At 35.8% G+C, this 25,270-nt stretch overlaps 1 protein-coding gene across 6 annotated transcripts in view; it reads right to left on the reverse strand.

Annotated features, from left to right (window-relative positions):
* The window catches only part of UNC13C (unc-13 homolog C), a 610,270-nt gene that overhangs the window by 357,118 nt on the left and 227,882 nt on the right, over window positions 1-25,270 (reverse strand). For 4 of the 6 annotated variants that reach the window (XM_053889051.1, XM_053889050.1, XM_053889049.1 and 1 more), the window contains exons 9-10: window positions 16,597-16,683; window positions 14,267-14,336 (exon numbers count right to left, since the gene is read on the reverse strand). In XM_053889051.1, coding sequence (XP_053745026.1) covers window positions 14,267-14,336; window positions 16,597-16,683 — 157 coding nt within the window. Of the gene's footprint in view, window positions 1-14,266; window positions 14,339-16,596; window positions 16,684-25,270 lie in introns of all 6 variants that reach the window. The other 2 variants (XM_019442067.2, XM_019442063.2) reach the window with 1 other exon arrangement.

Below are 25,270 nucleotides of genomic sequence, written 5' to 3' on the forward strand. Positions count from 1 at the left end.
GCATGCTCACTGTGGAAACAATTTATAAAACAAAAAAGCACTAAAAAAACAAACAAAAAGTTACTCAATTTAATATTTGAAAGTTAGTCATGGTTTGATTTGTGTTCTCCGAGGATTTTTTTCTATTTATATACAGAATGTAAGACTTATGCAATTAGGAATAAAACCTGTAAACATCAGTTTTATATTACTGAACTGACTGAAGAAAAAAGAAGGTGACTTTTACTTTGTGAAGACACTGTTTTATCTGTAGAAATGAGGGTAGGAAATGCTTTGGCTCTGATAAACCTCTTTAGCCAAATACAGATTACAGATTACAAAGGGAAGGATGCTCATATCCTAAACAATGATTTTGTTAAAAATCTGTCCTCTAATAGACTATAATCTTGGGTGAAATGCTATAATATGTCACTTTCTGAACAATTAGGACACACAAAAAAAAAATGAATTGTCTTTTCTACATAACTATATGAGAAAATTAAAATGAGCCCAATAAATAAAGCATTCAGGCTTCCTGCCAAAGGCAATGACTAGTGTTTTGAGACAATCAATATTCCAATCAACCAAATGTTAATACAATAGGAACAAAGCATGTCTATCTCCATTTGCCATACACCTGTTCTCTTTTTCCTCTACCATGTTAACCAGTGACTGAACTAATAAAGTTCTAATCTTCTCATCATCCTGTGGGTTTCCTCATGGGATTATGTAAACCATGATTTTCCTATTCTCAAAAAAAATCACATTTTGATAACTACAAGAAAAAATATGCTTCTTGTTTTGAAGCATTATTCATGTACTTTGGGGAAAAAAATCTATTTGCTGTCCTGTAGGTATCATTTCACTCTTTCTGTACAAAAGCATCAGAAATATTTGCAGAGCAAATATTATGTACAATGTGACCTTTGAAATTTGTTATAAACAAGAAGACAGAACAATGGCATAAGAAGTTTGTGAGTATAAAAACAGCCTAATTTCGGGTCTGATTTACTCACGAGGACAATCATCACATAAGACTGACTGTAGAAGTTAAAGTTATTCAGGTAAAATTTTGTACCAGAAAAGTGAAGACACCAAAAGTTATGTGCCTATCCTTGGAAAAATGTGAATAATTTGTATTACTTACATTGTTTTTTAACAGACACTAATTATCATTGAGCTAAGTGACTTAGTAAGTCCAAATAAAGAGAGTGAATAATGATAAAGAAGAGGATACAATAATTAAAGAAGAGTTCAAAATAACACAGACCTATTATGACAGAAAACACAACCTGGAAACAAATTAGGACAGATTTGTCATGTACTGTATCACTTTTCTTCAATTCAAACTTTCAATGAAATTGTGAATGTAATTATATAAAGTTCTAAAGACTCCACCCAAAAACTTTTAGAATAAATAAACTCAGTAAATTTGTAGAATATAAAATCAATACACTAAGATGTGCTTCATTTCTATGCATAAATAACAAATCGTCAGGGAAATGAAGAAATGAATTTAACTTACACTTGCATCAAAAAGAATAAAATACCTAGAAGCAAATATAACCAAGGAGATGAAAGATCTATACATTGAAAAGTATAAAATATTAGCGAAAGAATCAGAGAAGACACAAATAAATGAAAGATACTCCATGCTCATGGGTTGGAAAAATATCATTAAAATGTTCATGTTATCCAAAGCAATACATAGGCTCCACACAATCCCTATGAAAATTTCAATGGCAATTTTCACAGAAATAGAACCAGCAAACTTAAAATTTGCATGGAACCACAAAATCGTGAACAGAGAAAACAATCTCAAGGAAAAAAAAACTAGAGGCAACACTCTCCCTGATTCCAAACTATATTACAAAGATACCATAATCAAAACAGCATTGTACTGCATAAAAACAGACACATAGATCAAAAGAACAGAACAGAGCCTCAAAATAAACCCACACAGATATGTTCTATTAATTCATGACAAAGGAGCCAAGAATATACAATGGGGAAAGGACAGTCTCTCTTTAAGAGATGTGCTGGGAAAACTGAACAGCCACATGCAAAGGAATCAAACTGAACCATGATCTTATAAGATACACAAAAAGATTAATAAGAAATTAATTAAATACTTAAATATAAGACCTGAAACCATAGGCTCCTAGAAGAAAACATAGGGGATAAGCTCCTTGACATTGGTTTTGGTGATGATGTATTTTGGATTTGACACAAAAAGCAAAAATAAGTGGAGCTACATTAAACTAAAAACATTAAACTAAAAAACTTCTTCACAGTAAAAGAAACCATAAAAAAATGAAAAGACAATATGCTGAATAGAAGAATATATTTGCAAATCATGTATCTGACAAGGGAATAATATCCAAAATATATAAAGAACTCATACAACTCAATAGCTAGAAAACAAACTGATTTAAAAATGGGCAGAGGATCTGAACAGATATTTGTCCAAATAAGACATAGGTATGGCTAAAAGGTACATGAAAATATATTCACTATCAACAATCTTCAGAGAGATGCAAATCAAAACCAAGAGATAACACCTTACATCTGTTAGAAAGGCAGTATTGGGGCGCCTGGGTGGCTCAGTCGGTTGAGCGTCCGACTTCAGCTCAGGTCGTGATCTCACGGTCTGTGAGTTCAAGCCCCGCATCAGGCTCTGTGCTGACAGCTCGGAGCCTGGAGCCTGCCTCAGATTCTGTGTCTCCCTCTCTCTCTGCCCCTCCCCTGCTCATGCTCTGTCTCAAAAATAAATAAAAATATTAAAAAAAAAAAGAAAGGCAGTATTAAAACCACAAACAATAACAAGTGTTGGCAAGGATTTGGAGAAAAGGGAACACTTCTGCACTGTTGGTGGGAATTTAAATGGAAAACAGTATGGAATTACCACAAAATATTAAAAATTAAAAATAGAACTACCATATGACCCAGAAATCCCACTTCTGGGTAATTATCCAAAGAGAATAAAAGTATTAATTTGAACATATACCTCCATGTTAACAGAAGCATTATTTTCAACAGTAAAGACACAGAAACAACCTAAGTGTCATTAGAATGGATAAGAAAATGTGTGTGTGTGTGTGTGTGTGTGTGTGTGTGTGTGTGTGTGTGTATAATAGAATGTAATTCAGCTATAAGAGAGTAAAATCTTGCCATATGCAACAACATGGTTGGATCTTGAGAACATTATGCTAAGTGAACTAGACCACAGGAAGATGAATACTGTATGATCTTACTTACACGTAGAATCTAAGAAAACAGAAACAAAAACAAAAGCAAAAGCAAAAAGCCAAGCTCACAGATACAGACAACGGACTGGTGATTGCCATAGGGAGAGGATGGTAGGTAAAACTTGTGAATGGGGTCAAAAGGTGTAAATTTCTAGTTATGAAACAAGTAAGTCATGGGATTATAATATACACTATGGTGACCATAGTTAATACTGTGCTGTGCATTTGAAAAATGCCGATCATAAAAATTATCACAACAAAGAAAAAAAATGAAACTGTGTTTGGGTGATGGAAGTTAACTAAACTTACTGTGGTGATTATTTCACATATATAAAAATATTAATTAATTATGTTGTACACTGGAAACTAATATGTTATAGGTCAAATATACCTCAATAAAAAAGTGTATACAATAATAAAGGTAGTATGAGATGAGTAATTTATTAAATATAAGAGACTAAAACAAATATGAATTCATTCACTGGAGAGTAACTTTTACCATTTTAAGATGGAAAGTCTATTTTTTTTTTTTTTTTTTTTACCACTTGGGATAGATACAGATAATCTTTTGACAGAGACCATGAAATTAGAAAGATGGGCTAGGATATTGTAGAAATAAGAGAGGAAAGGAGGTCATCTCTGTTAAAAGGAACCCTTTTCACTGTCCTCTTGTGTAACCAAGCAAAGCCAGTCATGGAGCCATGGAAAGTGGTATGGTAAACACAGATTATGATAAAAACTACAATATTTACTACACACTTATATGTTTAAAATGGTTGAAGTGCTTTCTATTTGTTATCTCAATGATACTCCCAATAGTACTCTAGCATCAATAATGTATTTGTTTTACATGCTGGAAAACTGATCTGTCAATGTGGCAGATTGAGTTGTCAATGAAGCATTGAGAAAAAATAGTTTAATATGTAAAAGCGTTAAAATGAAATAGATTCTCCAGGTGCTTGAGGGGAAAAAAAGGAACTTACTACCAGAATTATGAAAGCTGATTCCACGGAAACCCAAAGGATGATCCAGTTAAACTCTATGGGCTACAAACTTGCAGTTTTTAGACCATTTTCTGATATGACATTTCAACTTACCTTTTATTTAATGTTATCATTGAGGCTAGTAATGAGAGCTTAAGAATTTTTGGATCTTTTTTTTTCAGGACAGAGTTATTAACTTTAAAGTTTGAAGACAAAGATACTACCAAAAAAAAAAAAAAACCCAAACAAACAAAAACAAACAAACAAACAAAAAAAAAAACCAAAGAAACAAAGGAAGAAAAAGAAAAGAAAATGGCAGGCCAGTATCTCTAATGAACATAGATACAAATATCCTCACAGAATTTTAGCAACCTGAATTCAACAATACATTAAAAAAATGATTCACCATGGTTAAGTAAGATTTATTCCAGGGATGCAAGGGTAGTTTAATATTTATAAATCCATCAATGTGATACATCACATTAACAAGAGGAATAATAAAAAAATTATATAATGTCAATAGATACAGAAAAAGCATTTTACAAAATACAAAATCTATTCATGATAAAAACTCTCAAAGTGGGTTTAGAGGGAACATACCTCAACACAATAAAGGCCATATATGAAAAACCCACAGCTAACATCATACTCAATGGTGGGAAACTGAAAACTTTTCCTCTAAGATCAGGAATAAGATAAGGATGTCCACTTTTGCCACCTTTATTCAACATAGTACTGGAAGTCCTAGCTGCAGCAATCAGAAAAAAAAAAAGAAAAGAAAAGAAAAATAAATAAATAAATAAGCATCCAAATTGATAAGAAAGAAGTAAAACTGTCACTATTGACAGATAACATGATACTATATATAAAAAATCCTCAAGTCTCCATCAAAAAAAATATTAACACTTATAATTTGGTAAAGGTTACACAAAATTAACATACAGAAGACTGTTGTGTTTCTATACACTAATAATGAAATATCAAAAAGAGAAATTAAGAAAACAATCTCATTTACAATTGCACCAAGAATAAATTTAACCAAGAAGGTGAAAAGCCCATACTCTGAAAACTACAAGACATTGTTGAAAGAATTTGAAGATGACACAAATGGAAAGATGTATCATGCTCATAGATTGGAATATTTTTAAAATGTCCACACTACCCAAGGCAGACTACAGATTCAATACAATCTCTATCAAAATAGCAATAGCATTCTTCACAGAACTAGAAAAAATAATCCTAAAATTTGTATGGAAATACAAAAGACCTCACATAACCAAAGCAATCTTGAGAAAGAAGAACAAAGCTGGAGATACACTACAAAACTAGTAATCAAAACAGTATGGTACTGGAACAAAAACATACACCTAGAACAATACAACAGGAAAAATGCTCTAAAATAAACCCACAACTATAAACGCAATCTATGACAAAGAAAGAAAGAATATACCATGGGAAAAAATAGTCTCTTGAATAAGAGATGATGGGAAAACTGGAGAGCTACATGCAAAGAATGAAAACTGGACCACTTTTTTATATCATGCACACAACCAATTTAAAGACCTGAATGTGAGGGGCACCTGGGTGGCTCAGTGGGTTAAGCGTCTAAGTTTTATTTCAGGTCATGATCTCAGGGCTTGTGAGGTTCCGCACTGACAGTGAGGAGGAACCTGTTTGGGATTCTCTGTCAACCTCTCTGCCTCTCCACGCATGTACGTGTACACTCTTCCTCTTAACATAAATAAACATTAAGGGGTGCCTGAGTGGCTCAGTCGGTTAAGCATCCAACTTTGGCTCAGGTCATGGTCTCAGGGTTCGTGAGTTCAAGGCCCACGTCAGGCTCTGTGCTGAAAGCTAAAAGACTGGAGCCTGCTTCAGATTCTGTGTCTCCCTCTCTCTGCCCCTTCCGTGCTCATACTCTGTCTCTCTCTCCCTCAAAATAAATAAATGTTAAAAAATAATATTAAAAAAAAGACCTAGTAATGCATGGGTGACTCAATTGGTCATGATCTCATGGTTCATGAGTTTGAGCCATACAATGGGATCTGCGATGACAGCACAGAGCCTGCTTGGGATCCTCTCTCTCTCTTTCTCAAAAATAAACAAACAAATTAAAAAAAAAGACCTAATTTGAGACTTGAACCCATAAGCCTCCTGAAAGAAAACACAGGCAGTATTATCTTGGACATCAACTTTAACAATATGTTTATGTATGTTTCTTGAGACAAGGGGAAAAAAAGTAAAAATAAACTATTGGGACTGCACCCAAATAAAGAGGTTTTGCACAGCAAAGGAAACCATTGACAGAACAAAAAGATGACCTACTGAGAGAAGATATTTGCAAATGATATATCCAAGCGGTTAATATCCAAAGTATATAAAGAACTTCCATAATTCAATACCAAAACCAAACGATCCAATTAAAAAAATGAGCAGAGGATCCGAATAGACATTCTTCCAAAAAAGACATACAGATGGCTAACAGACACATGAAAAGATGCCTTACGTCACCATCCATCAGGGCTAATCAAAACCATAATGTGAGATCACTTCACACCAGTCAGAATGGCTTGTATTAAAAACAAGAAATGAGTGTTGGTGAGGATGTGGAGAAAAGAGAACCCTCATGCACTATTGGTGGGAACGTAAGTTGGTGGAGCCACTGTGGAAAACAGTATGGAGGTTCCTCAAAATTTAAAAATGAAACTATTCATATGATCCAGTAATTCCACTACTGGATATTCACAAAACAAAACAAAACAAAAAAAGAAAGAAAGAAAACACTAATTTGAAAAGATATATACACTCATATTCATTACAGCATTATTACCATAGTCAAGAAATGAAAGCAACTTTAATAAATGCACAAAAGAGTGGTATACACAGACAGATATGTACACCCACACACATAAGGGATTACTTGTCCATAAAAAAGAATGAGATCTAGCCATTTGCAACAGCATGAATGGACTTATAAGACTTTGTACTAAGTGAAATAAGTCAAAGAAAGACAAATACCATATCATTTAATTCATATGTGGAATTTATTAAAATAAGCAAAGGAACAAAAGAAGAAAGAGAGGCATGGGACACCTGGGTGACTCAGTTGGTTAAGTGTCCGACTTTGGCTCAGGTCATGATCTCATGGTGTGTGGGTTCCAGCCCCATATTGGGCTCTGTGCTGACAGCTCAGAGCCTGGAGCCTGCTTCAGATTCTCTGTCTCCCTCTCTCTTTGCCCCTCCCACACTCATACTCTGTCTCTGTCTTCCAAAAATATAAAAGAGAGAGAGAGAGATGCAAACCAAGAAACCAACTCTTAACTGTAGAGAACTGACAGTTAACGGGGGTAGTGGAGGCGATGGGTTAAATAGGTGATGAGGATTAAGGAGTGCACCTGTGATGAACACCAGGTGATGCAGGGAAGTGTTGAATACTGTATTACACATCTGAAACGAATATTACACTGTAGGTTAACTGGAATTTAAAAACTTTTTAAAAAAATGATGACAATAAAAAAAACACAAATGAACATACTAAAACAAAACCACACATCGTTTCTCTTTAAAAAAATTTTTTTAATTATTTATTTATTTTTAAGAGAGGGAGAGAAACTGAGAGCAGGGGAGGAGCAGAGGGGGATAGAGTATACGAAGCAGGATCTGTGCTGACAGCAGAGAGCCCAATGTGAGGCTCAGACCCATGAGGGAGGAGACCATGACCTGAGCTGAGGTCAGAGGCTTAATTGACTGAATCACCCAGACACCCCTACCTTGTTCCTCTTAAAGAGAAGAAACTGATGATTCCAAGTGGAGGTGGGTGGGGAGATGGGTGAAATAAAGGGTATTAAGAGATACAAACTTCTGGCTATAAAATAAACTAATCACAGCAATGAAAAAAATACAGCACAAGGAATATAGTCAATAATATTGTAATAACATTGTATGGAAACAGATGGTGACGACACTTAATCATGGTAAACACTGACTAATGTACGGAATTGTCAAATCAATATTATACACCTGAAACTAACATAGCAATGTATGTTAATTATACTTCAATAAAAGAAATTGTAAAGTATATTTATGATACATTTAGGAAACATCTGCTATATTAAAATAAACAGTATAGATCATTTTAATTCATCTGTTGAGGAGAGGGAAAGTAAAACTCAACCTCCACAAAAGAACCTTAGAAAAACAATTAAAAAAGAGACAGTATATTTTTAAAGAGGAATAGAACTAAGCTCAAATACACTATCATAAATGTAAATTGATTGAGTTCACCTGTAAAAAGACAAATTCTTGAATTGAATTGAAACTAAGCTCTGTGAGGGGTGCTTGGGTGGCTCAGTGGGTTAAACTTGTGACTTCATTTCTGGTCATGATCTCACAGTTCATGGGTTCATAGCCCCACATCAGGCTCTGTGCTGATAGCTGAGAGGCTGGAGCCTGCTTCAGATTCTGTGTCTCACTCTCTCTCTGCCCCTTGCCTGCTCACTCTGTCTCTCTCTAATATAAATAAATAAACATTAAAAATTTTAAAAAAAGAAAATTAAGCTATGTGAGATACACATAAAACATGTTAAGACTTAAAGAATGACTAAAAAAGTTCTATCAAGGAAATACTGAATCTATCAATTTGGTATAGCTGTATTAATAGCATAGAGAAAATATTTTAAAGAAAAAACATTTAAGACATTAATAAGATTACCAACAAAGTTGAAAGAAAATTATTCAGGAATATAGAAGTCCCAAAACTTACGTACCCAACAAAAAGAGCTCATGTGGTATACCTACAAAATTATGAGCCAAACTATAAAATAGTCAATTAAATGCAAATCACTAATTTTGTATTCCATGTCCTCTGAAAATAATACAATGTAGTAACAATAATAGTTCATATGGCTTGTCTTTGGGAGAATAAACACTCTAAATTGACTTAAATATTAATCATTGCATCATTTATTAAATACTTATTTTTCTCTTCCTAAGATGTCATGGATACACAAGTATATATACTGTTCTTCAATTATTTTGTAATTATTCTTTTGTGTGTATGCAATAGTTAATAAAGTCAAAATTAGTGAACTATGTAGAAAAGTAGGTTCACGGTAAATACAGAGAATAGAATATGAATCTAAATAAGAAAATAAATGAAATAGAAAAAAAAAAAAACAATATGGAGTCAACAAAACAAACACCAGAGAAATCTCTTGCAGTATTGATTTAAAAAGAGAGAAAATACGGGGCGCCTGGGTGGCGCAGTCGGTTAAGCGTCCGACTTCAGCCAGATCACGATTTCGCGGTCCGTGAGTTCGAGCCCCGCGTCAGGCTCTGGGCTGATGGCTCGGAGCCTGGAGCCTGTTTCCGATTCTGTGTCTCCCTCTCTCTCTGCCCCTCCCCCCTTCATGCTCTGTCTCTCTCTGTCCCAAAAATAAATAAAAAACGTTGGAAAAAAAATTAAAAAAAAAAAATAAAAAGAGAGAAAATACAAATAAGGTGAAAATGGCATAATCTTCTTTTTTTTTTTATGTTTGTTTATTTTTTAGACAGATTGTGTGAGCAGGGGAGGGGCAGAGAGAAGGGTACAGAGGATCTAAATTGGGCCGTGTGTTGACAGCAGAGAGCCCGGATGTGGGGCTCAAACTCACATCACCATGAGATGATGACCTGAGCTAAAGTCGGACACTCAACCGACTGAGCCACCCAGGCACCCCAGCACAAGTTTTATGTCATACAATTATATGAACAATTTGATGGAATTTGAAATTTTAGGTGATAAAAAAAGGACAACTTTCTGGAAAAAATATAAATGATCAAAACTGAATCAAGAACAAATGTTTAAAGAACATGGATGGAACTACTACATTAAATTGATTCAGTAGTCAAATATCCATTCTCAAAAAAATTACACAATGGTTTTAGAGGCAAGTTTGTCCATCTTTCAAGGCATAGCAACACGTACTGTGCACAAACTATTCAAGAGAAGTAAGAAAAGAGACAGCTTCCCAACTTATTTTACAAAGCTAGGTTATTGACGCCAAAATCGCTTAAAGACACAGTAAACCACAGGGCATTTTACTTATAAACACAGATGAAAAATCTTACGTAACTAGCAAATATAAGAAAGTCAAGGCCAAGAAAGTTTCAGTAACTTGCCCATGTTCCTACAACTAGTAAATAGTGGAGCTCTATCTCTCTCAAACCAAAGACTGTGCTCTTGAAGGAGAGACACAGGACCAATAACAAGACTTGCAAACAAGAGAACACCTTTAAATTTGTGATTACCATGGATTTCCATATCAGTACACCCTGGAATCTGACCTGCAGCGGCGGAGGTTACAGGGAGGCATGGGACAAACCATATACTCTAGAGACCTCATTGCGACTCCTCTTCCCTCTCTGCCACCTGCTCTGGCTGGCAAGACAATGTTTTCTTTTAATTCTCACAAACTGTGGAGAGTAAGTATTATTACTTTTATTTTACAAACGAGGTGAACACATCTTAGGGAGGCAAAAAGTACTGAAAAGAAATGAGTTCACAAAGATAATAGAGGTAGAGCTGAAATTCAAATTCAGACCCCTGTCACTTCAGTTCTCAATTATCTGGTTTGAAATTGTTCCTGTCCCGAGTCAGTGTACCTGGGCATAGTGTGAGCCTGCAGCTTCCTGACTGAACCTCAGGCACCACACAGGTATTCTGGCCTGCTTCCTGCTTCTATGTCATCTTTCCAGTATTATGCTAAAAATAGGCCCCAGATCTGATCTAATTATTCCCATACCTAGTTCTTATAAGTCCCTTTCATTGGGCATGGATCTTGTCATTGAAAGGAGCTCCACTCACCTAGATAAACCAAACTTCATGAGAATTAACACTTCTGGAAGCAAGCCAATAGACCAGCCCCCAAACCATAGTTAGATGTGAATACCTGGGACAGAATAAAGAGGGTTCTAGAATCCCTTCCAGGCTTGGTGATTTGCATCCCTCACCCTATTCGAGTGTCCCATAACCCTCATCACACACTGTCAATTTAAATACTCCCACCTGTTAAGAAGCTTTCACTACAACCTGTAGCAATAGTGGGAGCAAAACATGGTATCTCAGCTCCCTTCTCACTGTATTATAAACCTCATGATGGCAGGGAGTTTTAGTAGAGTTATTCACTATCATATTTCAGAATCTGCAACAATGCCTGACACATAATAGACACTCAAATCAGTGATTTATTGAATGGTTTTAATTTGATTCCCCACTGTTGGGGCCACACCCAGGAAACTGAGTCTGTGAAAACAAGCACAAAGCAGAACACTACAGCATCAGGAATACTACTGTTGTGATACAGGGATACTAGAGTGTTACCCCTTCTTGTGTTATTAGGTCAGATCGAAATGTTCAGAAACTATGGTCCTTAAGGGCTTTTTAGACTGTGATTTCCAATCAGCCCCAATAGGTCTCTGTGGGCAAGATGGAAATGGTGATAGATGGGGGCACCTGGCATTGCTTTACCCACTGCTCACAGGGAGACCACAGAGGTGGTGCTGGCTGACCCACTGTCATCTCACATCAAACTTGAGAGCCCTTTCATGCTTTGGAAGAGATGACTGAACTTTTTACCATGTATCTCTTTAATTAAAACGGATGTGCTACCATGTGATATTTTCCACATGGCAAAGCCATTTTCCTTTATGTAAAGGACACACATTTCATGCTTTCACATTAAAGGTGCCTAGGAAGGTTTTCAACACCCAAAAGTGGGAATTATTTGCTTCAGCATTTATGTTAGTTGCCGATGTAATGACTTAATGTGACAGCTTGTCTAGAGTGACATTTAATATGCCTGTTGTGCACAAGTCATATTTCATTTACTTTTTGAGATATGGGCCCCAGGGAAATGGGCTTTATGAATTTCATGGAGAGCTGATGAACTCTATTCATCCACCCAACACCCACACAGAAAAGTCTTTTACATAGGTTTTCTGAAACTAAAGAAATAAATGTATGTTTAAGTGGATGAGAAGATCAACAACTAATTTAACCATAAAGTGAAGGTGTGCTCCCTATCCAGGGCCGCAGAGGATGTAATAGCATTCTTCTCATTTCTATCGTTTTCCTATTAACTTTTCATACGAATGAATATTTGTGGTTCAGACCAAATACCATATGTACAAAAAAGAAATAGTGTAGGAGTTTAATGATAAAAACGCTCAACCTTGCTTAATCCCTCAAAAGCCCAAGACTAGACACTTCAAGTTTCAGCAAGCAATATGGTGCATTTTCATGTACCAGAGGATGTTTAATTTCATTTGTATCCAAACTACGCTCAAATATTACATGTCATCATAAATCTAATAGATAAGAATAAGATCCTTGGAAAATCAGCCACATTTTTTTTAATACTTTGGCACAAGAGAAAATGTTTTTTATTTACTGTAGCACCCAAATATTCAAATGGACGTTTTTTGGTTTTTGTTTTTGTTTTGGTTTTTTTTCTGATATGTACTAGGCTGGGGAGAGTTTGGGATAGAGATCTAGTAAAGGTTGGCTTCTGGGTGGAAGATGACAGTGACAAGAAGAAGAAACTGTGAAATATACATATAAATAATGGTGTTAAATGCCAAGTCTATAGAGATTTAAAACAACTATTATCAGTGGCAAATTTTTTCTTCTATAGGAATGACAAAGTCCTTTACATTCTATAGGACTATAGGAGTGTCACTCCTATAGAATGTACTAGTTCACCTAAGGGAGGACATATAAATTGTCTCTAGTAAAAACCCAATAGACTGGCTGGACAGGAAGGAGTTACCACAGCACAACATCCACTCCACGTTAAAATCGCCTAAAATTTTTTTTAAATCCCTTTCGACCCAAGCCACATCTGAAGCCAATTAAATCAGAACCACTGGGAGCTAGACCCAGGCATGTGCATGGTTTAAAGCTAACACAGGTGACTCTAATGAGCCAAATTTAAGAATTCCTGACCTAGATATTGGAGTATACTTGTATTTTCTAACCAGTTGGTTCTTTCATACAACAAGAATTTACAAAGTATATACCTCATGTCAGATAATGTACTAAGCAATAGGGGTGAAAGTATTTAACAAGAGCAAAAAAACAGGACACAATGCTACCCTCAAGAAAGCAGTCTAGGGGCACCTGGGTGGCGCAGTCGGTTAAGCGACCGACTTCAGCCAGGTCACGATCTCACGATCTCGCGGTCTGTGAGTTCGAGCCCCGCGTCAGGCTCTGGGCTGATGGCTCGGAGCCTGGAGCCTGTTTCCGATTCTGTGTCTCCCTCTCTCTCTGCCCCTCCCCCGTTCATGCTCTGTCTCTCTCTGTCCCAAAAATAAATAAAAAACGTTAAAAAAAAAATTTTAAAAGAAAGCAGTCTAAAAGCAAAGGTTTATGCAAAATAATAAAGTTAATTGCTTATAAAAATAATAAAACCAGCAGCTTGCATTTATGTTTTACTATACTCTAAGCAGTGCCAAGTGTTAAAAATGTATCCACTCCTTTAATAATTTGTCTTATTACCTCACTATACAGATGAGAGAAATCGACTCAGAGAAGTTAGATAAAATGCCAGGTGTAACAATGCTAATTTACTGGTACAGATGGGACTCACCCCAAGCAACCTTCACTTTTGCTATACTACAGTATGGAGGTTGTGATTAAATGCTAGAAAAAGCTCAAAGGAGGAAGCTGAAAATTCAGCCACAAGGGGAGAAAGATGTTTGGGACAGCCTCAGAAGGGAGGCAAAATTTGAATCATATAAAAATGTAGCAGGATTTTTCTCAAGGGGAGAATTACAGGTAAAATGCATTAGGACGGAATAACATTTGTAAAGACGGAGAGGCGCATGCATGTTTGATCAACAGAGGATAATCTGTATGATAATGAAGTTGAGGTCTGGATGAAATTTGTTTAGGGTCAGACTTTCCCCGTGTTGCCAGTTATTTCTGGAATTTTGGAATCAACATTACAACTGAGTGGCTAGATCAGAATTGCCTTCCCCTGGACTATATCAATACATAGCAATCGACTCTGCACCTACCAGTTCCTCATTGTTTAGAGATGTCCTAATGACCATAGCCAGGGAGAGTCCAGATTTCCGGGCAGCCAGAGTCTAAAATAAACAGAATTTAGGAGTTATTGGCACATGAGGTGGATGCTAAGTACATATTGTTCAACAACATGTGAAAATGTAAGAATATAACCTATCACTGTTCATGTTTTAGTCAATAGGCACCTGCCATTTTCAGTAGTCAGCTAGTTCATCCAGAATGTGAAATCATGGAACATTAAAGCTGATACAATCCCCTTATATAATCAGACCCAACCCTTACATTTAACTGATGAGAAAACTGAGGTCCAGCAAGGCAGACTGATCAGCCCCAGGTATCCATATTAGCAAGAGACTTCTCTAACTTTGTTTTTCCTCAAGGTGATCATGATCACATTTCTTCATAAAACATGGCCACTGGTGCAGAGCTAGATGATCTGTGTGACGGCCCCAAATCACAGGTGTTAGATGATCCTTGAGTTGTTCACAGTTCCCTGGAATATTCTTTCATATCTAAGCAGTATATTTTTCCTAAGTGTTCATTTTATCAGGTGAGAACCATTATACCCAGATTGGTTTTCTTAACTCAATGTTGGTAACATAAGTAATTTTAAATAAAAGTCAAGTCCCTTTTGTTTCCCTACCATAAAACAGAACCATTATATCTCCTACCTGAAATGTGTGTGATATAATACACTCAGCAGAACTGTAGAGAACTTTGGAAACCCGAAGTTTTAGATGGGAATGTTTAATATGTTATCTCATTAGGAACAAAGGGAAGTTACAATGGGATTTTGCACCTGGTCTTAAATCTATCTCCTTGGAGCTACAAAGCCATAAACTCAGATAAAAGTTTAGCAATCCTCAGTGAGGAAGTCACTATCCATCCATCACCACCCCTTCTGTGTAAACCTATAGAGAGATTAGGTCCAAGGAATTAGCCAAGATGATCTTCCATTTCTGACAACTATTGTCTCTAAAATTATGTTTGCATTCTATTTTAGTCTGTATTCGTATCTGTTGTGTATATAATTTTGTGTATCTTTCAGAATAGAACTAGATGTTAAATTCTTGCAGAACCCAAATTTCTCAGTCTTCTGTCTCTTCTTATTTCCCCATCTTGCCCTCTTTTATCCCATGAGTAAGTGCAACGTACATTTAGAAATATAGAAAATATTAAATTGAAAATCACTTACCATGGCCTGAAGATCCCAAGTGTCAGAGGAAACAAAGTGTAAATAATTAGACATAAGAAAGGTGAGAAAAGAGTATGATGATGTTAAATAAACTGAACACTTTAAAATAATATCCACACTACAATGGCAGAAATCTGGGCTACAGAGACACAGTAGAAGATCTTTCCAATCAAGATTTTATCTTTCCTAATTTCAAACACAAGTGATGGTTTTCAGATGAAGGTTTTCATAGCAAAATTAAAAATTACTGATATAAGAAATAGTATAAATTGCCGCTAAAAGGGAAATTTCTATTTCTCTGGGATAAAACATATTTTCATGTCATAAACTGTTAAGAATTTGCCTCCAGGAAACTGTGGAGACAATTTTGATGATAGAACAAAACACTTTGTTTTCTGGCAGTTAAGCTATTTGTTTTTAATAGTCTAATGTGGACCATTATCAATCCTTTGCATCTTTAGGTGGTCCTGTGCATATTTTGTTATAGGAGAGCTTGAGTTATTCAGAGGTATGTTTAGGTTTAATGAGGTTTTAATGACTTGAGAGTTGTAATTTTCTTCAGAGAGTGGAATCACTTATTAATGTGATTAAATTTGATCTTAATTAAATAAAGAATTGGTTAATAGTATCCGCTGCTTTATAAAGTAGTAGAATCCAGTGACATAAGGTGAGGAAGTCCAAAACAAGCCTCCAAGTGTGCATTAAACTTGTGGTCCTTTGCAACATTGCACTTATCAAAGCCCAGTTGCAGCAGCTCAATTAGCATGCCCTGTGACTTCTATTTGCCCAATTGTTATGCCATTTTAAACTGGTTTGTAATTTTAACCAATAAAAAAGGGGCCAAGGGGTACATGGCTGTCTCTGTCAGTAGAACATACAACTCTTGATCTCAAGGCCAGGAGTTCAAGCCCCATGTTGGAGAAAAAGAAAGAAGGCTTAAAAAAAAAAACGCTGTCAGAAGGTTAGAATTATTTCATTTATTTAATAGATTTTAAAGAAATGATAAATGCAACACTTGGTAGAATCCAACTTCTTATATGTATTATTCTATGAAATACAGATAGGCATGGCACTTAACGATAAAGACAAAGGCAACACATACAACTGAAGAGAATGAAACAGGAGTTCCTTACCACATCTCGTACAATGGGCAAAGTTTTCTTCCTACGGAGATCTGGCATACTGTCAATACCATAAAGCCCTCGCCCAGCCCTGAAAGAGGAGAAAGAGGAATGATTTCAATGGGATAAGGACTTCCTTTAAGAAAAAGGCTGTAAAAAAGATTAAATGTATACCATGATTTTCAACTGGTTCACAAAATAGGAAAAATCCAAGCCTCTTAAGACCTCACCCTCACCCAGTGAAAAGGAGACTCTAGCTACCAAAGTGATCACTTGTATTCTTGGATAGTTCCATACATTGAAACTTTAGCCTGGCTTGGTTGACACCTTGGTTTTCTGTCAGCATCACAAGGAAGATAATAAAAATTGTTAGTTACATGTAACTTTGTATTTCTGGGAAGACATAGAAGCAAACCATTTTGCTGCAACTTTTGTCTGCAACGATATAAGAAATACCTGTATTTGTAAAAAATATCATTCTTTTTTGATGTGTTTCATCTTCACAGATGAAACTCCAAACTGGTATCTCAAAGAGCCATAGTTGCATTTAGAGTATTTGTAATAACCCTTATATCAGAATTTTTCCTTTTTTGGAATCTACCGCACAGAAAAATACAACAAGAAATTAATTTGTTATCCAAGGATATTCACTGCACCATTTCTTTTTGTAATAGCAATACAAGCTAGGTAACCTAAATACTTATGGAATGAATTATATTATCTATCCAATGAGAACACAATAAACGAGTTAAATACATATGTGTATAAATGAAAAAAATCATGTTATGTGAAAAAAGCAAGTTTGCATTTTAGTAAGTTTAGTATGATACTGTGTTACATGTGCTTATATATACACAGAAAAATACCTAGAAAGATATTCATTAAATTGATAGCCAGAGTTACTTCTGTGGAGTGATACTGGGTCAAAGAAAAAGCAAAGATTCTCACTGTTATAAATTTGGTAAGAGTCAATGTTCCATAATAAGCGTTACCATGTTTGCAATTAAAAATATTCTTGAAATATATTCATCTTTATTAAAATAATGGAATGCATTGAATTGTTTTTGTTGCATCTAAGCTAGTGATTTTATACAACCACAAATGTGCTCAAGTCACTGAGGAGAGCTTCCCTTATGCTCACCTGACCTATAAAACTCTTGCTAAACTCCAGCTTATTAGAATCACCTTTTCCACCAGGCACACACAATTCAAAGGCAAGGGTGTTAGCTACGCACCTCTGCCACTGAACAGGCCACAAAAGCTGATAATAGATTATCAGCATCTCACAGCCCTGTTTTCACTGACACAGAGATGGCCTCTTTGCTCTTAGCTTAATGAAGGGAAAATTTTGCCTTACTGGATTTTTTTTATAGTAGCCGTGGTCTTAACTCCAACACTTCTAGTTGTATCAATCACTAGCTTGATGATCTTGAATAATTCACTAAGTTATCACACAACTTGTTATGTGAAATAGTACTAAAAGAAAATGTTAATAAAGATAGAATGTCAATAAATAGCAAGGTTATAACTTATATGTTTATTCGGTAATAAATGTGAATATTAATACCACTGCACATGAGGAAGAAGTCTGTCAATTCTGAGCAAATTATATTTAAGTTCATGAATTTCAACTAAAAGTTTTTGTTTAGATCATAGAATACAGGAAAAGGATAATAGCAGGGCAGAGATCAACACACATGAATGAAAAGGAAAAGGAGAAGCGATAGGAGGGAAGATAGTACATGTGGGGAAAATGACATTTGAGAGCCTGTTCAGCAATGACTGTATGAGAAAAGAGTTCATACAGTTTCCATCATTACCCAGAACAATGCCAATTGATACTCTCTAGGCCAATGGCACAACTCCAGTCAAAAACCAAGATTAGGATCACACACACACACACACACACACACACACACACACACACACAATCATTGGCAGCATGCTCTTATGGACTGCAAGAAATGGCAGTATCAAGCAAGGGAAAAGGGCAATTAAATCTTTTTTTTTCCTTCTCAACACCTGTCTTCAGAAAGTGAACCAACTCCTCCATCAGTGTAACTTTTCACTTCCCTCCTATTCTCTTTCCATATTCTTCCCCTCTCACTGCTAGTTCATTCTTGATTCTGACACATCCCAAATACCACATTTATGGGAAAAAGGTATATAAGTGTGTTTCTAGAAGGATCTTTTGAGTTTCGTTTGCTCCAATCTAAGGCTTGGATTCCTAGTGGTTTCTATTTTCTACCTCCTGTGAAGAGAATTAATAGTGACATAAAGTATAATTAATAAATGTCTTGCCATCACACTACATGGCAATCACACTAACTAGCTGCCTCTGAATGTTTTGAAATGTTTTGACTGATAAATAATGTGACTTAAATAACTATTTAAAGAAACACATTCAATTGTGACAATGCTTGAGAAAGTGATTTATAAACTACAAAGTGTAATATATACATGGGTTGTGTGGTTTCTTACACTAATGATTTATGTTTTCCTGCTCATAGAACTTAATTCAAATTCCCAAGAGCACCTAGAATTTTGGGCAAACTTATATACTCACAAGTTCAAGAATCAGTGTCACATACATATTTTCTTGGGTCTTAAATTTCACTCCTTTGCTTGTCTCATTATAACAGAGACAGCCAAGGACCCAGGCCAAACCTGAGCATTATGGAATAATGAGCCCAAGTTACAGACATGAATCCAAAATTTCTATCTGCCTTGAGTTTAGTTTCATTAAATTCATATTTTGAAATTTGTAAAATTTGTAATTGCAATAGAAATTTTCTCTTAATCTTTACCGTTTTAAAAAAATGCTCACAATCACGTTGTACTCCCTTAGAGTTTTACATTTTCATTATTATTGTACGATGTTTGCATAAACATAAACTTTCAATGGATTATTCATCAAGTAATAATAAAACTTTTATTGTAAATCTGAGTATTAAAAAAAAGAAGAAAAAGAAGAAGTTTCCCTAATGGCCTTACTTCAAGAGTGGATAAGTGTTTGGTAAATACTGTAAAGCTCTATAAAAATGTAAGATATTTTTGAAATATTTATTTTATTTATTTATTTTTGAGAGAAAGAGAGAGAGCAAGCAGGGGAGAGAGGAAGAGAGAGAGAATCTTAAGCAGGCTCCACACCCAGCCCAGAGCCCAACATGGGGCTCAATCTCAAGACAATGATATCACGACGTGAGCTGAAATCAAGGAACAATTAAGCAAATGAACCACCCAGGCACCTTTGTAATATTTATTAAAAGTGTTCCTTATTGTTTTGGTGCAATTACAAATGGGATTGATTCCCTGATTTCTTTTTCTGCTGCATTATTGCTATATAGAAATGCAACAGATTTCTGCACATTGATTTTATGTCCTGCGACTTTGCTGAGTTCATGTATTATCTCTTAACAATTTTTTGGTGGAGTCTTTTAGATTTTCTATGGAGTGTCATGTCATCTGCCAATAGTGAAAGTTTGACTTCTTCCTTGCTGATTTGGATGCCTTTTATTTCTTTTTGCTGTCTGATTGCTGACGCTAAGACTTCCAGTACTATGTTAAATAGTAATTGTTAGAGTGGAATTTCTTGTCTTTTCCTGACCATGAAGAAAAGGCTCCTGGTTTTTCCCCATTGAGGATGATGTTAGCTGTGGGTCTTTCATATATGGCCTTTATGATGTTGAGGTATGTTCCAGCTATCCCTACTTTGTTGAGGGTTTTTAATCAAGAATGGATGCTGTATTTTGTCAAAAGCCTTTTCTGCAAGATCATATGGTTCTTATCCTTTATTTTATTAATGTGGTCTCTCACATTGATTGATTTGTGAATACTGAACCACATCTGCAGCCCAGGAATAAATCCACTTGATCATGGTGAATAATTCTTTTAATGTACTACTGGATTTGATTTACTAAAATCTTGTTGAGAATTTTTGCATCCATGTTCATCAAGGACATTGGCCTGTAATTCTGTTTTTTAAAAAAATCTTTTTAATGTTTATGTGTTATTTTTGAGAGCGAGACAGAATGTGAGCAGGGAAGAGGAAGAGAGAGAATTCAAAGAATTCACAGAATTCAAAGCAGGCTCAAACTCACAAGTGGGGAGATTATGACCTGAGCCAAAGTCGGTCACTTAACCAACTGAGCTACCCAGGAGCCCAAGTTTAATTCTCCTTTTGAGTGGAGTCTTTGTCTGGTTTTGGAATCAAGGTAATGCTGGTTTTGTAAAATTAGTTTGGAAGTTTTCTTCTACTTCTATATTTTGGAACAATTTGAGAATAGGTATTAACTCTTCTTTAAATGTCTAGTAGAATTCCCCTAGGAAGCCATCTGGCCCAGGACTCCGGTTTCTTGGTAGATTTTTGATTACTGATTCAATGTCTTTGCTGGTTACGGGTGTGTGTAAATTTTCCATTTTTCATCCTGTTTCAGTTTTGTTACTTTGTGAGTTTCTAGAAATTTGTCCATCTCTTCCAGATTGCCCCATTTGTTGGCATATAGGTTTTCTTGGTATTCTCTTGTGTTTGTATTTCTGTGGTGTTGGTCATGATCTCTCCTGTCTCATTCATGATTTTAACTATTTGGATCCTTTCTCTTTTCTTTTTGATAAGTCTGGCTAGAGGTTTATCAATTTTGTTAATTCTGTCAAAAAGCCAATTCTTAGTTTCATTGATCTGTTCTACTGTGTTTGTTGTTGTTGTGTCTGTATTATTTATTTTTACTCTAATCTCTATAATTTCCCTTCTTCTGCAGGCTTGCTCCTTTTCTAGCTCCTTTAGGTATAAGCTTAGGTTGCGTATTTGGGACCCTTCCTGCTTCTTGAGTTGGGCCTGAATTGCAATACACTTGCCTCTTAGGATCACGTTTGCTGCAACCCAAAGCTTTGAATTGTCATGTTTCCATTTTCATTTGCTTCCATATATTTTAAAATCTCTTCTTTAATTTCCTGGTTAACCCATTCATTCTTTATTAGGATGTCCTTTAACCTCCATGTATTTGAGGGCTTTCCAAACTTTTCATTGTGGTTGACTTCAAGTTTCATACTGTTGTGTTCTGAAAATATGCATGGTATGATCTTGATCTCTTTGTACTTGTTGAGGGCTGATTTCTGACCCAGTATGTGATCAGTTCTGGAGAATGCTCCATGTGCACTTGAGAAGAATGTGTATTCTGCTGCTTCAAGATGAAATATTCTGAATCTATCTGTTAAGTCCATCTAGTCCAGTTTGTCATTAGAAGTCATTTTTTCCTTGTTGAGATTTCCTTGTTGAGATTTCCTGGTTAAGAATAAACCTAACTAAAGAGGTAAAACATCTATAGTTTGAAAATTATAGAATGCTTATGGAAGAAATTGAAGAGGACACAAAGAAATGGAAAAGCATTCCCTGCCTATGGATTAGAAGAACAAACATTGTTAAAATATCTATGCTACCCAAAGCAACCTACACATTTAATGCAATCCCTATCAAAATGCCACCAGCATTTTTCACAGAGCTAGAATAAACAGTCCTAAAGTTTTTTTGTAACCACAAAAGGCCCCAAAAAGCCAAAGCAATCTTGAAAAAGACAAAACTGGAGGCATCATGATTCCAGATTTCAAGCTGTATTACAAAGCTTTGGTCATCAAGACAGTGTGACACTGGCATGAAAAGAGACACATAGAACAATCGAACAGAATGGAAAACCCAGAAATGGGCCCAGAACTATAGGGTTACCTCATCTTCAACAAATCAGGAAAGAATATCCAATGGAAAAAAGACAGTCTCTTCAACAAATGATGTTGGGAAAACTGGACGGTGACAAGCAGAATAAAACTGGACCACTTTCTAACACCATACACAAGAATAAATTCAAAATGGATGAAAGACCTAAATGTGAGACAGGAAACCATCAAAATCCTAGAGAACACAGGTAGCAACCTTTTTGACTTCAGAGCCACAACTTCTTACTAGACACATCACCAAAGGCAAGGGGAACAAAAGCAAACAAGAACTAATGGGACTTCATCTAGATAAAAACCTGCTGCACAGTGGAGGAAATAACCAACAACACTAAAAGGTGGCTTACAGAATGGGAGAAGATTTTTGCAAGTAACACATCTGATAAAGGGTTAGTATCCAAAATTTATAAAGAACTTATCAAACCCAACACCCCAAAACCAAATAATCCAGTGAAACAATGACAGAAGACATGAATAGACACTTTGCCAAAGAAGACATCCAGATGGCTTAGAGGCACATGAAAAGATGCTCAAAGTCATTCATCATCAGGGAAAGAGAAATCAAAACCACAATGAGATACCACCTCATACCTGTCAGAATGCCTAAAATTAACAATACAAGAAACAATAGGTTTTGGCAAGGATGCAGGGCAGGAGTGGAGAACCCTCTTGCACTGTTGGAGAAAATGCAAACTGGTGCAGCTAGCTACTCTGGAGACCACTATGGAAGTTCTTCAAGAAACTAAAAATAGAGGTTGGTGGTGGGGCGCCTGGGTGGCTCAGTTGGTTGAGCGTCCGACTTCGGCTCAGGTCATGATCTCACGGTCCGTGAGTTCGAGCCCCGCGTTGGGCTGTGTGCTGACAGCTCAGAGCCTGGAGCCTGCTTCGGATTCTGTGTCTCCCTCTCTCTCTGACCCTCCCCTGTTCATGCTCTGTCTCTGTCTCAAAAATAAATAAAACATTCAAAAAAATTTTTAAAAAAAGAAACTAAAAATAGAACAACCCTGCAATCCAGCAACTGCACTATCAGGTATTTTCCCAAAGGATACAAAAATACATATTCAAGGAGGTACAGTGCCCCAATGTTTATAGCAGCATTATCAATAACAGCCAAGCTATGGACAGTACCCAAATATCCATCAACTGATGAATGGATAAAGAATATGTAATGTATGTGGGTGTGTGTACATATGTATATATTCTTTATCCTACACATACATGTACATATATACACATACATATATATATTTATATATATATATACACACACATACATACACATATGCATACACACACACACACACACACACACACACACAGTGGAATACTAGCCACCGAAAAGAATGGAATCTAGCCATTTGCCATGATGTGGATGGAACTACACTGTATTATGCTAAGCAAAATAGGTCAATCAGAGAAAGACAAATACCATTTGATTTCACTCATATGTGGAATTTAACAAACAAAATGAATGGACATATGGGAAGTGGCAGGAAGGACAGAAGAGAAGGAAACAAACCACAAGACACTCTTAAAGAACTATGGGTTGATGGAGGAAGGGGGGTGGGGAGATGGGCTAGATGGGTGATAAATACTAAGGAGGGCACTTGTTATGGTGACCACTGGGTATTTTATTTAAGTGAATGAATCACTGAATTTTACTCCTGAAACCAATATTGCAACATATGTTAAATTTAAATTAAAAAAAATAAAAAAATAAGTATTTTCCCAATAGAGAGATCTGGGAGAGATTAAAACTAAAAATGGTGAAGACTGGAATTATATGTAGATAAAGAAATCATTGACTTTCCAGGCAAGAAGTCAAGTTCAAGGATACCAGTTAAAATCTGTAAGAAACTAGATAGGCTCAATGATGAAGAGGTCAGGGAGAATCATCAAAACAGGCAACAGCAGACAAGAAACTGAAGGTGCTATCTGATTCTAGGGAAGCAGTAGTCTAATTTCAGTCCTTTTTGGTACAGCTGATTTGATTAAGCTATTGCTAACCATTGCCAGCAAACTAGCTAACAAGAGTTAATATTTATGTCGTGTTTACCAGCAGCCAGGTATAATGCTAATACTTACAGCCAACCTTGACATATATTACATTTTATTCTCAAAAAATCCAATGAAGTATAGGTACAATTATTTCCATAATATTATAAATGAGGAAATCAATGCACAGAATTGTTTAGAATTATTCCCAAAATCACTAAGTCATAGATAGCAGTGATTGGATTTGAACACAAGCTCAAGGGCTTATCATATTCCACTGTTCATATGATTGGATTATTGCATATTTACAACAATATGAACTGAGGCTTACAAATAACCCTACTTTACTTTTAATGAAACTAAAGTTAAGCAACTTATCCAGGCCTACAAGTCTATGGCAGAGCTTGTTTTCCACTGAAGGACTCTTACCTCAAACCCCATGTTCTTTATACACACACATTTTTCTTTTTTTTTTTGGAAGATGTAAGAAGTCTATCCCAGTTGATCTAGAGTTCTTACTATTATTTGAAACACTTTAAGTGTATTCCAAGACAGTATTATCTTTAGATCAGAAATCCTGTATCAGTGTATAAAATAGTCCCAATCCACCCAAACAGCCCCTCTTCAGCCATTCAAGAGTTCTCTCCAGGAAAAAAGGAGGCTTTTAGACTACAGGCATTACAAATGAGATGAAAACATGAGACCTAAGGAAATATGTGGAAAGTCAATCATCACATAAAATTTATAAAATGGATAAAATTCCATAAATTATGGTGTCTTCTATATTTGATTCAATATTTGTTCTACACTACATAGTCATTATTTTTCATAATTTTACTTCTTAGTTCTTTGCATTACTATAAAAGGAATTTACTGGGGTGCCTGGGTGGCTCAGTTGGTTGAGAAACCACCTCTTGATTTTGGCTCAGGTCATGATCTCATGGTTCATTGGATGGAGC

Source organism: Panthera pardus, unplaced genomic scaffold, assembly GCF_024362965.1.
Source record: "Panthera pardus isolate Hobbes unplaced genomic scaffold, ASM2436296v1 HiC_scaffold_24, whole genome shotgun sequence".
In the NCBI taxonomy this organism is placed as follows: Eukaryota; Metazoa; Chordata; class Mammalia; order Carnivora; family Felidae; genus Panthera; species Panthera pardus.